Here is a 14,738-nt window from a genome sequence, read left to right as displayed (position 1 = left end):
AGAAAAAAGGTACATAAAGTGTGCATTTTTGCTAGCAGAAGCAGAACTAGTAGCCAGAGCCTCTGCCTCAGTTATACCTTCCCAGTTTCACATGTGGGCCTTTTATTAGTAAACTTAAACCATATCCAGAACTCTAGATGCAAGAGAGTTTGTGAAGTGTACTTTTCTTTTTAGCTTTCTAGCTTCTAGAGGAAGACAGGAGAATAGAATGAATGTTGGATATCAGTCTTTCATATTCATTACAGTCATTTAAGATGGGAAATGATCATATAGATAGGAAATGATGAAAACTGGCTGAGAATTTTGGCTTATTGTTAGATTAATTTATGTGAGCAATTTATTTTTTCTCTTCTTTCAGCACTTGCTAGAAGTAAATTCTTTAAAGCACCTGACAAGACTGACACTACAAGATCGCATTACCAAGTCTCTTCTTCATTTACACAAGAAGAAAAAACCTCCCAGCATCAGTGCCCAGTTTCAGGTTATTTCTTGTTTTGCTTAAAACAAATAAGAATCTGTATCTTTCAGATTGTCATTGAAAGGTTAAAGTGATCTGCAGGGTACTCGAATGGGATTTTAATTTATGTGACTAAAAAGCCATATATTACTGATCATTTTGGAAAGAAGAACCAAAGATGAAAAAAAAAAAAGTCAGATGCCTTTGTTTTTCATCCACATATGTCTGGATAATGGATATCTCAATATTTGTTATTTTCAGTGTGAGGAGAAAGCAGAAAATTGATGTTATAAACAAATCTGCCTTTAAATCCTGCTCTTAGATAATGTCACTGTTAGCATAATGATGTATGTTTTTTTCCCTGCTTAAACCTCATGCTGCTACCATCGATAGTTAACTAAATGAGGCTGAAGGTTTTTTTTCTGTGTATTTATTTTATCTTTGTATAAATAGAAATCCAGTTCTTTTTTTGGGCTTTTAGGAATAAATATGATAATAGTTAACCAAATTTCTTCCAGAATAATTTTTTCAAATTCCTTTTTAAATTGCCTCTTCCATTCTTCTCAAATCATCTATCTCCTAAGATCTTTTCATTTGGTAGATATTATGAAAGTAAGCAAAATATCTGGTAGGTAACAATGCTTTGCATAATTTTACTCTATTTCATGTTTATATCACAGAAGCAGTGTTCACTGTTGTATAAAAATTTCCTTATTCATGATAGGTGTATCTGTGTATGTTAACACTTTAAAATGCTTCTTTTGCAGCTAGGATGTTTGAACATAAATTATCTACTAATGTATCATTGTATATGATCTTGTTTGATTTATAAGCACAGTTCTTCAAATTGTGGGCTAGAAATGTCATTTTATTTTAGATAATTCTCACCATAGCCTTAAAGAAAAATCTGAATCTGTGAAGGCTATTTGGTCACATGCTTTCTCTTTAAAAAAAAAAAAAAAAAAGAAATGGAAGACCAAGAAGCCAAATAACTCATTATGTGCAAATAAGCTTAAAGGAAAGGGAATTGAGTATAATGAAATCACTGCCATGAATTTTAAAAATCCTTCTTAATAATCATATGGGTTAATGGCATTTGGTTGGGAAGAATGAGAAGATAGTGCTTGGGGAAGTCTGTCTTTACCTTGCTGCTGTCCTCACAATCCAGAGTCTGGATGTTCACTTTGTAGATTAGAAATGCAAAGATTAATGGGTTATAGAAAAAAAATCATGTTGAGTGATATAAGTTTATTAATATACAACATAAATATGAGTCATAAGCAGACTTAATACAATTTTTTAGTTTATTAGCATATTTCTTCCTGATTAGCAAATCCACATGGGGAGCCAAATACTGGTCAAAAGGTAATTTGGTGAGCTCAGTGTCTGAAAAGGGAACATTAATCTCGTGATTATGAAAGGTAGAATTATTAAGCTGTTAAGTGTCCTTTGTTTTGTTACCTTGGATGTTTTACAGATGCCATGTATACTGAAATCATTCTTTAATCTGAAGAATACCATATAGCTAGTACAATAAAAACTTAGTTATAATCACAATCCTATTGTGTCTTTTAAAATCGTTCTAAATTTACATATTCTCAATTTGTATTCATGAATTATATTTAATTTTTAGAAAAAGAGTCCTCTTTAATATTTCTAATCGGCCATTAAGTTATTACAAAAGTAATGAGTTAATTTTTGATTATTTAGAAAATATAGATGAGCAAAAACAAGTGAAAGTCATCTGCCATCCATAGATAATGACCAATGTACGGTATGTTTTCCAGGCCCTTTGCCAAAAATTTACACATACGCATTGTCTAATAGGTGTTGTCTAAGTTTTTCTCCAATTATTCTAGGATAATTACTATTATACTTATTATAAAGGTGAGGAAACCAAGTAACAGATGACTAAATTGCAGGTGGTCAAAATGGATGGCACCCAGCCGTCTTTGTGCCCTTCCTTGAATGCTTATTTTCATGAAAATGATATCATAGAACTCACAAAGGATTAATTGATATAGGAATTGCCCTTCTGCTATAAACAACCAGAAACTGGACAAAAGATATGAGTCAAATATTTTCAGATATTAGACAGTAAGCATTACGGGACTCCAATCTCTGAGAATAGGGGAAATAAATGAGGAAAGCCCCAGATTAACACCTAAAGATAATTTGCTATGGCTCAGGAAGAGGAAACCCAAACAAATGCCAGTGGTCTTGCTAATTGAAGAGATGGAGATAGAAAGGTAGAGGCAACTACAATTTGTGAGGCAGAGTAAAGAGGAGAAGGAAATTGTATGAAGAGAAAGAGCTAGAGATCTGCTGAGGGGTCTCCTTGAGTCTCTGTGGCTGACTACTGATCTGTGCATATGTGAGTTAAAATTCCATGAGATTGGGGAAAGAATGATTATTCTAATCACCTAAATCCTGTAGACCTAACAATTTCTGGTACTTACACAGGATTAGAGGAGTAGTTCTGTTCTCATCAGCCAGAGTGAAACGACCTTTTATTACATGAGGCATTAGGTAGAATCCTCAGAAAGACATTGTTTTAGCAATGGGACCAAAATAGTCCGAATGTAAAGGCTGCTCTGGCCCTGCTCTCACAAAACTAAAAATTAAGTCTTAAAAGAATCAGACTGATCCTAAGTAACTTAACAGCATGTTAAGAAAAATGTTTGTCACTCTTTAAAGGAATACAACAAAATCCAACAATGTAAAACACAGTGTCTAACATCCAATGAGAAATTACAAGGCAGGCAAAGAGTCAGGAAAAAAATAACCCATAACAAGGGGGAAAAAAAAATCAATAATCAGAGACAGACTTTAAAATGATGGAGATGATGTAAATAGTAGGTAAGAATATCAAATTAGCTATAATGTATCTTTTAAATATGCCCAAAGATAAAAAACATGAATATGATAAGAACAAAATAGATTTTTTATTTCGGAAGGTGATGACAGAGTCTCTGGACACTTCCTCAGGAGATGGAGTTGTTCTGTCCTCTCTTTCTTTCACTGCCTGTTGCAACCAATAAGGGCCATTTGTATTATGAAAATGAAAAAAATGAAGATATGAAAAAGACTCAAATGGAACTTTTAGAGATTAAATATGTAATATTTGACAATAAAAAATAAGCTAAATTGGATTAATATCTGTTAGACAGTTCAGAAGTAGTACATTTGAAGTCATAGTTTATTAAAGCCCAGAGAAAGCAACAAAGATGTAAAAAAACGAAAATAGCAATAACTTATGGAGCAATATGATGCAGTCTAACATAGATGTAACTGGAATCTCAGGAGAGGAAAGAGAGGAGGGCACAAAAAAACATATTTGAAGAAATAATGACCAAAATAATGACCAAAATATTTTCTGATTTGATGGAAAAAAAAACCCAAAAAACTACAGAGCTCAAAGAATCTCAGTAAACCTCAATCAGAGCAAACAAAAACACACCAAGATACATTATATCAAATTGCTAAAACCGGTTAAAAAGAGAGCATCTTAAACTTAGCCAGAGGGAGAAAAGAGACATTTTGTGTAACTAAGTGAAGATCATCAGAAACTATCAAAGCCATAAGACAAGAGTGATATCTTCAAAAGACCAAAAAGAGAAAAAAAGTCACCCTAGAATTCTATGCGTGGTGAATGTATCTTTTAAAAACTAAGGTTAAGTAGAGACATTTTCAGACCAAAAAAGCTGAGAGAATTTATTACCAGCAGATCTATAATATCAGAAATTTTAAACATGGAAGAAAAATGATGGGAAAACCACATGGAAATTTGAATTTACACAAAACATGAATAGTGCCAGATTGATAGAAATGTAGGCTAATATTTTAAAAATATGTTTTCTTGGACAGGCATGGTGGCTCACACTTGTAATCCCAGCACTTTGGGAGGCCGAGGCAGGCGGATCACCCAAGGTCAGGAGTTTGAGACCAGCCTGGCCAACATGGTGAATCCCCATCTCTACTAAAAATACAAAAATTAGCCAGGCATGGTGATGGGCGCCTGTAATCCCAGCTACTTGGGAGGCTGAGGCAGGAGAATCGCTTGAACCCAGGAGGTGGAGGTTGCAGTGAGCTGAGATTGCACCACTGCACTCCAGCCTGGACAAAAGAGCGAGACTCTGTCTCAAGAAAAAAAAAGAAAAAACCTTTTCTCTTTTTAAAATAATTGGCTATAGAAAACAAAAATAATAGTATATTGTGGGGTAGAAATAAAATATATAATAAAAGTATCACAAAACACCTAAAGTGGGGCTAAGTGGAAATACACTGTTGTTAAGCTTTTACACTATACAGAACATGGTATAGTATTATTTGAAGGTAGACTGTGATAAAGGTGCAAATCCTAGAATAATCTTTTAAAAAAGAGTTAACGGTTAGTAAGGTAATAGCAGAACTAAAATGGAACCATAAAATATACTCAATAAAAAAGAGGAAAAAGAAAATTCAGACTGATAAATAGAAATAAGTAACAACATGGTAGACTATAATGTATATTTTCTGTATTATTTCAGCCTTTTGTAGTAAATTACCACCTTCACTATACTCTAAAACATTCCCTCTTGAGAGTTTGTCTTCTGCAGGCTAATGTTAGATTTTAATGAGTCAATCCCTTTGACCACCAAACTTTCAAAGTAGGTAAAGCCTTAAGTTATGACTGGGATGATACAGCTTGATCATAAAGAACTGTGCAATGTTTATGCATGGACCTGTATGTCAAAGTCTGGTCACTTCATAGCACTATGTCTCTACTTAGTAGTTTTTTAAAAGAAGTTTTGTGGCTTTCTCCTAATATAATCGGTCATACACATGCTGTTGCTTGTTATAGCTACTAAAACTTACTGGTAAAGCTGCTACTCCTCTCCATACTCAGCTGCCTAGGGATACAGAAGTTGCTAGGAAATATATCAGCCGTTATGTCAACAGTCAACATACTCTTTGCTTCAAGCGGTGAAAACTAAATTTTTCTCTTCCCTAGGAGTCTTTCTAACTGTGGGTATAAGGAAGATGTAGGATACATTAAGCTTGTTTTCATATTTGAATTGAATTCATACTTGTAAAAGTATGAATTCCCTTTGAAAAGGCTGATTGGTTTGAAGAAATTAACCTGCTTTTAATTATAGCTCTTAGAATTTAGTCATTAGTCAAATTAAACCCAAGCTGATATTCTCTGAACATATATGTATGTATTAAGTTTTCTAGAATAGCTACATATTACTTTTATAATCAGAGGAAAAGCCATCTAAAAAAGAATGTATTTTTTTAAAAGATAGTTTATAGCAGCAGGAAGCAGATTGGTAGTTGCCTGGGGCAACTATTCAAGTGGTTATTGACTGCAGATGGGCAGGAGGGAGGTTTTTGGGGGTGATAGAGGAGTTCTAAAACTGGACTGTAGTGATAGTGGCATAACTGTGTAAATTTACTAAAACTCATTGATTTGTGAACTACAGTGTGTATATTTTAATAGTATGTAGATTTTATTCCAATAAAACTTTAAACCAAAAAAGTCACCGTTAAAAGAAGAAAAAGAGCAAGACTAAAAAAGGACTTGTATAATATGAAGAACTAAAAATCAGTGTTTTAAAAGGAAGAAAACCTAATAGACAAATGGACAAAAGTCTCAAATAGGCAATTTATAAAAGATAATATCCAGAAGGCCAATACACCTATGTAAAACCTGTTCAACATTATTATTCATGAGGGAAATGCCAATTAATACCACAAAGCAATACTATTACATACTTGCCAACATGGCTGAAATAAACTGATTATACAACATGTTGGCAAGATTGGGGAGCATTCAGAACTCTTATATGGTACTGTTGAAATGTAAATTGATACAAGCATATTGGAAAACAGTTAAAAGAGACAAGTATAAGTATGTTCATAGCAAAATTTTTCATAATAAACTGGAAACAACAAAATACTCATCTCTTAATGGATAGTTTAACGGTAGTATAGCCAGTATAGCCAAATAATGGATCACTAATATACAGCACTGGAAATTTACAAAATATAATTGTATGCAACAAATACAAAATAGTACATGGTGTATTTTCCATTCATATGAACTTTAATAGTAGGTAAAATTAATTTATCATCTTAAAAGTAAGAATAATAATTACCCTTGGTTGGGGTGTGGAAATAAGAGTACATAGCTTATGTACAGTGACCTTGCTAAAGTCAATGGGATGGGACACAAAGGGGCTTCTGAGGTTCTGATTTTATATATATATATAAAAATTTGGGCTTTCGTTACAACAATGTCTTCCTTTTGTAAAAAGTCATAATTTATACTTACGATTTTAATATTTTATGTGTATTATTATTATCATTATTTTGAGACAGGGTCTCATAATAAAATGTTGCCCTGGCTGGACTCCAACTTCTGGGCTTAAGCTATCCTCCCTCCTCAGCCTCCCAAGTAGCTGTGGCTACAGGCATGTGACACTGTGACAAGCCCTATGTATATTATACTACAATAGCATTTGCAAGAAAAACGAATACTTAAAAGTTTAAAAATTTGTATGTTGATGTAATTTCACAACAGTAACAGGGGTCTATATATAGTTGTAAGACTTCTTTGTTTTACTTGAACGTGTGAAATGTCGACTCTTAAGTAAGTAGACTGTGACAAGTTAGGTTTGTATATTATAATCTCTAGAGCAGCTACTAAAATGCAGTACAAAGATAGCTGAAAAGTAGATAAATTAATATGGAATACTAAAGTATATTGAACAGAGGGGAGGGGCACCTCACCAAAGAAAGTACACAGATGGCAAATAAGCATATGAAAAGATGTTCCACATTATATGTTATTAGAGAATTGCAAATTAAAACAAAAATGAGATACCACAGCACAGCTATTGGAATGGCAAAAGTCCAAAACAATGATAACACCAAATGCTGGTGAGAATGTGGAGCAACAGGAACACTCATTCATTGGTGGTGGGAATGCAAAATGGTACAGCCACTTTGGAAAACAGTTTGACAGTTTCTTATAAAACTATATTTTTACCATATGATCCAGCAGTAACAACTTCTTGGTATTTACCTAAATGAGTTGAAAACTTATGTCCACACAATAACCTGTACACAGATATTTATAGCAGCTTTATTCATAATTGCTAAAACTTGGAAACAGTCAAGATGTCCTTCAGTAGGTGAATGGATAAACTATGGTACATTCAGACAATGGAATATTATTCAACACTAAAAAGAAATGAGCTTTCAAGCCATGAAAAGGCTTGGAGGAACCTTAAATACATATTACTGAGTGAAAGAAGCCAATATGAAAAGGCTACATACCATAAGATTCCAAATATGTGACATTCTGGAAAAAGCAAAACTATGGAGACAGTAAAAAAGATCAGTAGTTGCCAGGATCTAGTTGGGGGAGGATGAGTAGGCAGAGCATAGAGGACTTTAGGTTAGTCAGATTAATCTATATGATACTGCAATGGTGAATAAATGTCTATATATTTGTTTAAACCCAGAGAATGTGCAACATAAAGAGTGAACCCTAATGCATATTATGGACTGTAGTTAATAATCGTGTCAGTATTGGTTCATCACATATAACACACTAATGCAAGATGTTAATTATAGGGGAAATTGTGCACATGAGCGTAAAGGGGCATATGGGAATTCTCTCTATGTTCTGCTTATTTTTGCTGTGAACCTAAAACTGCTCCAAAAGTCTATTTTAAACAGACAGGGAGTAAGAGGAGGAAGGGAGGAACAAATGAGAGAGGACAAACAGAAGGCCAGTAATAAAATTGGTAGCCCTAAATCCAACCATACTAATTATTAACAATGTAAATGCTCTAAACAGTCCAATTAAGAAATGGTTATTATTGGCCAGGCATGGTGGCTCACGCCTGTAATCCCAGCACGTTGGGAGGCCGAGGCAGGCAGATCACGAGGTCAGGAGATTGAGACCATCTGGCTAACACGGTGAAACCTCATCTCTACTAAAAATACAAAAAAAAATTAGCCGGGTGTGGTGGCGGGGCTTGTAGTCCCAGCTAATCGAGAGGCTGAGGCAGGAGAATGACGTGAACCCGGGAGGCGGAGCTTGCAGTGAGCTGAGATTGCGCCACTGCATTCCAGCCTGTGTGACAGAGCGAGACACTGTCTCAGAAAAAAAAAAAAAAGAAAGAAAGAAATGGATATTATCTGATTGGATAAAATAAGACCTAACTGTATGTTATCTACAAGACACCTCTTTAAATACAATGATACTAAAGGTTTAAAAAATGGAAAAAATAAACCATGTGAACAAAAACCGAAAGAAAGCTATAGTGACTATAGTAGAGTCAGACAAAGTAGACTTCAGAACAGAGAAAATTAACAGGGATAAAGGGAGATAATTTCATAGTGATAAAAGGTGCAATTTACCAAGTCTTACATGTATATTCATCTAATAACAGAACTCCCAAATATCTGAACCAAAAACTGATAGAATTAAAAGAAAAATGGACAAATCTGCAGTTATGCTTGGAAACTTCAGCATACCTCTTGGTAACTGATAGGGTAAATAGACAATTAGGAAGGGTATGGAAGACTTAAATAGAATTAACCTACTTGACCTAACTGAAATTTGTAGAACACCCTAGCCAACAATTGCAGAATATACATTTATTTTAAGTGTCCATGAAATACTTGCCAAGGTAGATCATAAACTAGGCCATAAAACCTTAACAATTTTGAGTTAAAATCATACAAAATGTTGTATTTATAATAGAATTAAACCAGAAATCAAAGAAAGATATCAATCCCCAAATATTTAGAATATGTAAAAGCGACTTCTAAATAATACATATTTTAGAGGAAGGAAAATTTTATAATATTTTAAATGGAATGAAATGTCAAAATTTGTGCAATGTAGCTAAAGCAGTGCTCCAAGCTTAAATTATAGCACTAAATGCTTTTATTAGAAAAGGAGATATGTCTCAATTCAATAGTCTAAATTCCTGCCTCGATAAACTATAAAAAGAATATATGAAACCCAATACAAGCAGAGAGAAGTAAATAATAAAGATAACAGCAGAATTCAATGAAATGAAAAACAGAAAAATAGACAAAAAAAAAAAACAAAAAACACTGACACCAAAAGCTGGTTCTTTAAGCAGATCCAAATTTTTTTTTTTTTTTTTTTTTTTTTTGAGACAGAGTCTCACTTTGTTGCGCAGGCTGGAGTGCAGTGGCACCGTCTTGGCTTACTGCAACCTCCACCTCCCAGGTTTAAGTAATTCTCATGCCTCAGCCGGGCACCACCACGCCTGGCTAATTTTTGTATTTTTTAGTAGAGATGGGGTTTCACCATGTTGGCCAGGCTGGTCTCAAACTTCTGACCTCAGGTGATCCTGCCCTCCTCGGCCCTCCAAAATGCTGGGATTATAGGCATGAGCCACCATGCCTCGGCTGAGCAAATCAAAAAGTTGATAAATTTCTAGCCACTAATCAGGAAGAAAGAGAGAATGTGCAAATTACCATTATCAGGAATAAAAAAAGGGATATCATTACATACTCTGTAGACATTTAAAGTAAAGCAAGGGAGTACTACCTTACTGGATACCCTCCTGAATCATTTTAAAAGTTGTAGGATACATGAGTTTGAATAAAATTGTTTGATGAAATGTGAAGAAAAGTGAAAAAAAATTCTATATTTGATTATTCTGGAAACATCTGCAATATTTACTATTTCCAGGCTATCTACTTTAATACTAAACTACCATCTTTATCCTTAATTATCCATAATTTAACCAGTATGAGAATATACACAATATGCTTTTCAGAAACAAACCTCTTTCTATGTGTGCCTCTACTTTTTGAATGTTTTGCCAGCATATTGATTATATTTATAAATTATTTGTTAATAGTTTGGAATGGGAGAGTATGATAATTATATTGCTTTCTGTTGCAGGCATCATTAAGCAAGCTAATGGAAACACTTGGTCAAGCAGAACCATATTTTGTAAAATGCATTCGCTCTAATGCTGAAAAGGTAAAAATATCCTATAAATGAGAGCACATATCTCAGCTTACTTCAAACTGAGCTTTAAATACTTTTAAGCAGAATAAGTGGAGGGGAAGCACTATAATATTTGTAAGGAAAATAGTATGTTATTAACACTTTCAATGGATTTTTCCACACTTCCCTGCCTGTAAGGTGTTTATATGGATTTGATTTAGCATCACCCAGAATTTGAGAAGCAAATACCTCCTGAAGTCCTGTCAGAAAAGCAGAAAAGAATTTTCTTTGTTTTTTTGTTTTTGTTTTTTTTTGAGACAGTCTCACTCTGTCGCCTAGGCTAGAGTGCAGTGGCATGATCTCAGCTCACTGCAATCTCTGTCTCCTGGTTTCAAGCAGTTCTCCTGTCTCAGCCTCCCGAGTAGCTGGGACTACAGCTGTGCACCGCCACGCCTGGCTAATTTTTGTATTTTTAGTAGAGACGAGGATTTGCTGTGTTGGCCAGGCTGGTCTTGAACTCCTGACCTCAGGTGATCAGCCCACCTTGGCCTCCCAAAGTGCTAGGATTACAGGCGTGAGCCACCACACCCAGTTGTAGGTTTTCTTGTTACAGATTTTGTAGTGATTGGACTATGTGGCCTCTGTGGGTGACTACATTCTTTTTGAGCCTTTAAGGTCCTCTCTCTTCACAACCAGAGAAGCCTGGAAGCTTGGTTTCTCTCTTTTCCCTAGGGTTGGGCAGTCAGAACTTTTCTGAAGCTACCAGCTGAGAGGTGAGCTTGCCTTAATATACTTAGTTACTATATATCTTAACCAGACAACCTCCAGTCAATCTCTAGATACTCAACAGTTAGCCATGCTTATAAACAGATAATTAATTTGGAGATCTACTGTTCTGGGTTAATCTTTTTGCCATTTGCTTTAGCTGCCCTTAAGGTTCAGTGATGCCTTGGTACTTAGACAGCTTCGATACACCGGGATGCTGGAAACAGTTCGAATTCGCCAATCAGGATACAGCTCCAAATATTCTTTCCAGGTTCTGTTTTTATAGTGATATTTACATATTTAGACACATCAAGTAAATGATTCCCACATATCTTGCTTATTATTTCTTTGGGGCTTACTTATTTCCCTTAATTCTTCCTTTCCATTTCACGTTTTGTATACAGAATTGAAAAGGGATAGACAGTATTTACTTTGATTGAATGGCAGCAATCTCATTAAGCTTATTGTAATAGAATCCAGTACTTGGCTATTCTTGTTTGATCAGAATGTTTGCTAATACTAAATTTACTCCTGGTATAACAATTCTTTGCACTGACTTCTCCAGTAACTGTAATAGTTCAGTGAGAATTATCTAGTGAAAAGATTCCATTTGGTTTTCCCTGAAGTTTTCTCAGCAGGATTATCTTTCATAGTAAGCTGCCAGCAAGGCTCACAGCTGCTCGTATCAGCAATTGCTGCTATGGGTATGGAAACTATATTGAAGCTGTTCAGCAACTGAGCAAGTCTTTGCTGTTACTGGGACGGAAAGCCTCATTCTCAGTGATACCCTGTCCCCATCCTGCCACGTTTGCTTTTTTTTTCCTGATAGAAATTTTAGGTTCTTGTTAAATAACCTTTTCTTTGGTCTTTTATAAAGCTTTCTCAAAAGGGATAATTAGCCTCTGCCCTTTTTTTTCTCTCATTCCCTTTTGATGACATGATATGTAGAACCCAATATCTTTCTCCGCCTCCTATGTTTTTCTAATTAACCTTTTATCATATCTTAAATTAACATGCACTTCTTGGTTTCACCCTTTTTAAAAGAAAGAGAAAAGATTAATAAAATGATAATTAGTTTAAGGTCTTGTTTACATACACTGTTTTCTGATTTTACAATATTTTTTAATTATTTTTCAGGATTTTGTGAGCCACTTCCATGTACTTCTTCCCCGAAATATTATTCCATCCAAATTTAACATCCAGGATTTCTTCAGGAAAATAAATCTTAATCCAGATAATTATCAAGTTGGAAAAACCATGGTAAATATAATCTGTATAGCTCTGGTCGAAATTGAGTGCATTTATTTAAAAAATAATAATTTTTGTCTATGAGATTGTTTATTAAAAAGATAGTGAATCAGATATCAGCAGACAATTGGTTAGGCCCAGGTTTTTATTTAATTACATAGTCAGTATTAATCACAGAGCTCTGGCCAGTGCTCTAGTTCTGACTATAATTTTAACTGCCTAAAAATCATCTCTCTATAGATATTCTACTGTAATCTCCAAGCCAGCTTGCCCAAGGTGACCATATCTGGATTCATCTGCTCTTAAATTTATCAAATACTGTCTTTCTCTGTCACCCTTTTTCCAGTTTCTCAGTCTAGAAACCATAATTGTCTTTGGCATACCATTCACTTTAACTTTAATCCTTTCACAAAGTTTTAGGGATTTTTTTTCCTTTTACAAAGAGATTCTTACATCGCTTCCTGTTTCTCCATTACTACTGCTTCCATTTTATTTTTATTCCTTATCTCTTCTCATCTACATTGCTTATACAGTGAACAGCTTACTTATCTGATTCTAGTGTATTTGTCATTCCATTTAATTTATTCTACTCATAATATTAAAATTATTATCTTAATATACTTAGTTTTTTATGTCTACCTCCTGCTTGATAATAACCTCCTGATAACCTCCTCATTAAATCCAAACATCTTTCTCTTTTTTGAGAACCTTCATATTGTGGCTTCACATTACTTAATATCTTTTTTATGGAGATTAATTGTCACATTGTCTCCTGTGCATGCCTTTATTATTATTTTCAACTCTTTGTGTTACTCAGGTGGGATCTTTTGTCTCTGGCCCTTATTAGTTTATCCTCTTCCTCTTTGGGTATATAATATCTACCTGCTCTCAAATGAGAGGTATAATTCCTGTTTCTAAAGGGATATGTCTCCTTCACCTTTGTAGCCTCCCAAACCCTAAACATGGGATGAAGGAGTAAATAAAATAAACTTATTAATAACTTTGGAGAGTGAGAAGCTTTTAATGCACACTGGATTTCAGAAAGACTATTATCATTGGTTTATTCATTATATGATTCAAGCTTCAAGATCTATGGTTTTCAACTTTTTTCCCCATCCCAACACCCTTGAAAAATATGACTTATTACCAGTAGTACATTTACTCAGAGCAGTGGTTTCCCCAATGGAGTAATGTATCATAATCTCTGGCGCTGGAATTTTGATATTCTTGCTCACCTTGTCATTTCTCCCTCCCTTCCTCCCTTCCTTACCTTCCTTTTTTTCTTTGTCTTTTTTTTTTTGGAGACCGGGTCTCTCTATTTTGCCATAGAACTTGAACTCTTGGGCTTCAGCAAACTTCCTGTTTCAGCCTTCTGAGTAGTTAGGAGTATAGGCATGTAGCACCACACCCAGCTCACCTTCCGTATTCTACTCTCTCCATTTCAGTTTGAGAATGACTACTTAGGATAAATCTGTAGGAATATTTATCAGTACTTCATTTACATGCCTGCCACTGTGTTTGTTCTTCTCTAAAAGCTTATCACAGAAAGGATGATTCATGAAATAAATTTCTCATTTCTTCTTAAGCTGCATTCCTCATCTTTCTTCCTTTTGGTAGGTCTTTCTAAAGGAGCAGGAACGACAGCACTTACAAGATCTCCTTCACCAAGAGGTGCTCCGCAGAATCATATTGTTGCAGCGATGGTTCAGGGTCTTGCTGTGTAGGCAGCATTTCCTCCATCTGAGACAAGCATCTGTTATTATCCAGGTGAGAAGCAAAGGATTCTTTGCATGAGATTGACTAGTTTATTTGGCCTTTGTTTAGTAACCAGAACCTTTTTACTGTAAAACATTTTCAATAATAATGTAAACTTCAGAAATGAGAATATGTCTTACCCAATTTTGAAGTGCTCATAACACCCAACACATTATCTAGCATATAATAGACTATTAATAAATATTGATTCCATTGAATTTAAATTAAATTGAATTTGTAGTTATAATGTCTTGTGAGATCTGAGTAGGGGCTAAGGAGTTACCTAATATTTGTTGACATAGTTGTTTTTATTTAATAGTTTTTGGAGTGATGTTTGAGAGTTGTATATATACCGTTGGTTTTAGACACTCATTTTGGATGATAGGTACCTTATTTTACATTTTATTTGTTTTATTAACTCCCTCATTGATTTATATCATTTCCATAAGATCTTTTCCATTTGTGCAAGAAAATCTTTAGTATCTTCATCTTTGGAATGTGTGTCAGGATTACCTTAAACCC

At 34.5% G+C, this 14,738-nt stretch overlaps 1 protein-coding gene across 16 annotated transcripts in view; it reads left to right on the top strand.

The window, feature by feature from the left end:
- The window catches only part of MYO9A (myosin IXA), a 311,747-nt gene that overhangs the window by 205,627 nt on the left and 91,382 nt on the right, over positions 1–14,738 (top strand). For all 16 annotated transcript variants that reach the window (XM_024232451.3, XM_024232449.3, XM_054532836.2 and 13 more), the window contains 5 exons: positions 359–481; positions 10,401–10,481; positions 11,374–11,484; positions 12,351–12,473; positions 14,079–14,228. In XM_024232451.3, coding sequence (XP_024088219.3) covers positions 359–481; positions 10,401–10,481; positions 11,374–11,484; positions 12,351–12,473; positions 14,079–14,228 — 588 coding nt within the window. The remainder of the gene's footprint in view (positions 1–358; positions 482–10,400; positions 10,482–11,373; positions 11,485–12,350; positions 12,474–14,078; positions 14,229–14,738) is intronic.

This window comes from Pongo abelii, chromosome 16 (genome assembly GCF_028885655.2).
Source record: "Pongo abelii isolate AG06213 chromosome 16, NHGRI_mPonAbe1-v2.0_pri, whole genome shotgun sequence".
Lineage (NCBI taxonomy): Eukaryota > Metazoa > Chordata > Mammalia > Primates > Hominidae > Pongo > Pongo abelii.
Note: the sequence above shows the minus strand (reverse complement) of the source record. Positions and strands in the feature narration are given on the sequence as shown.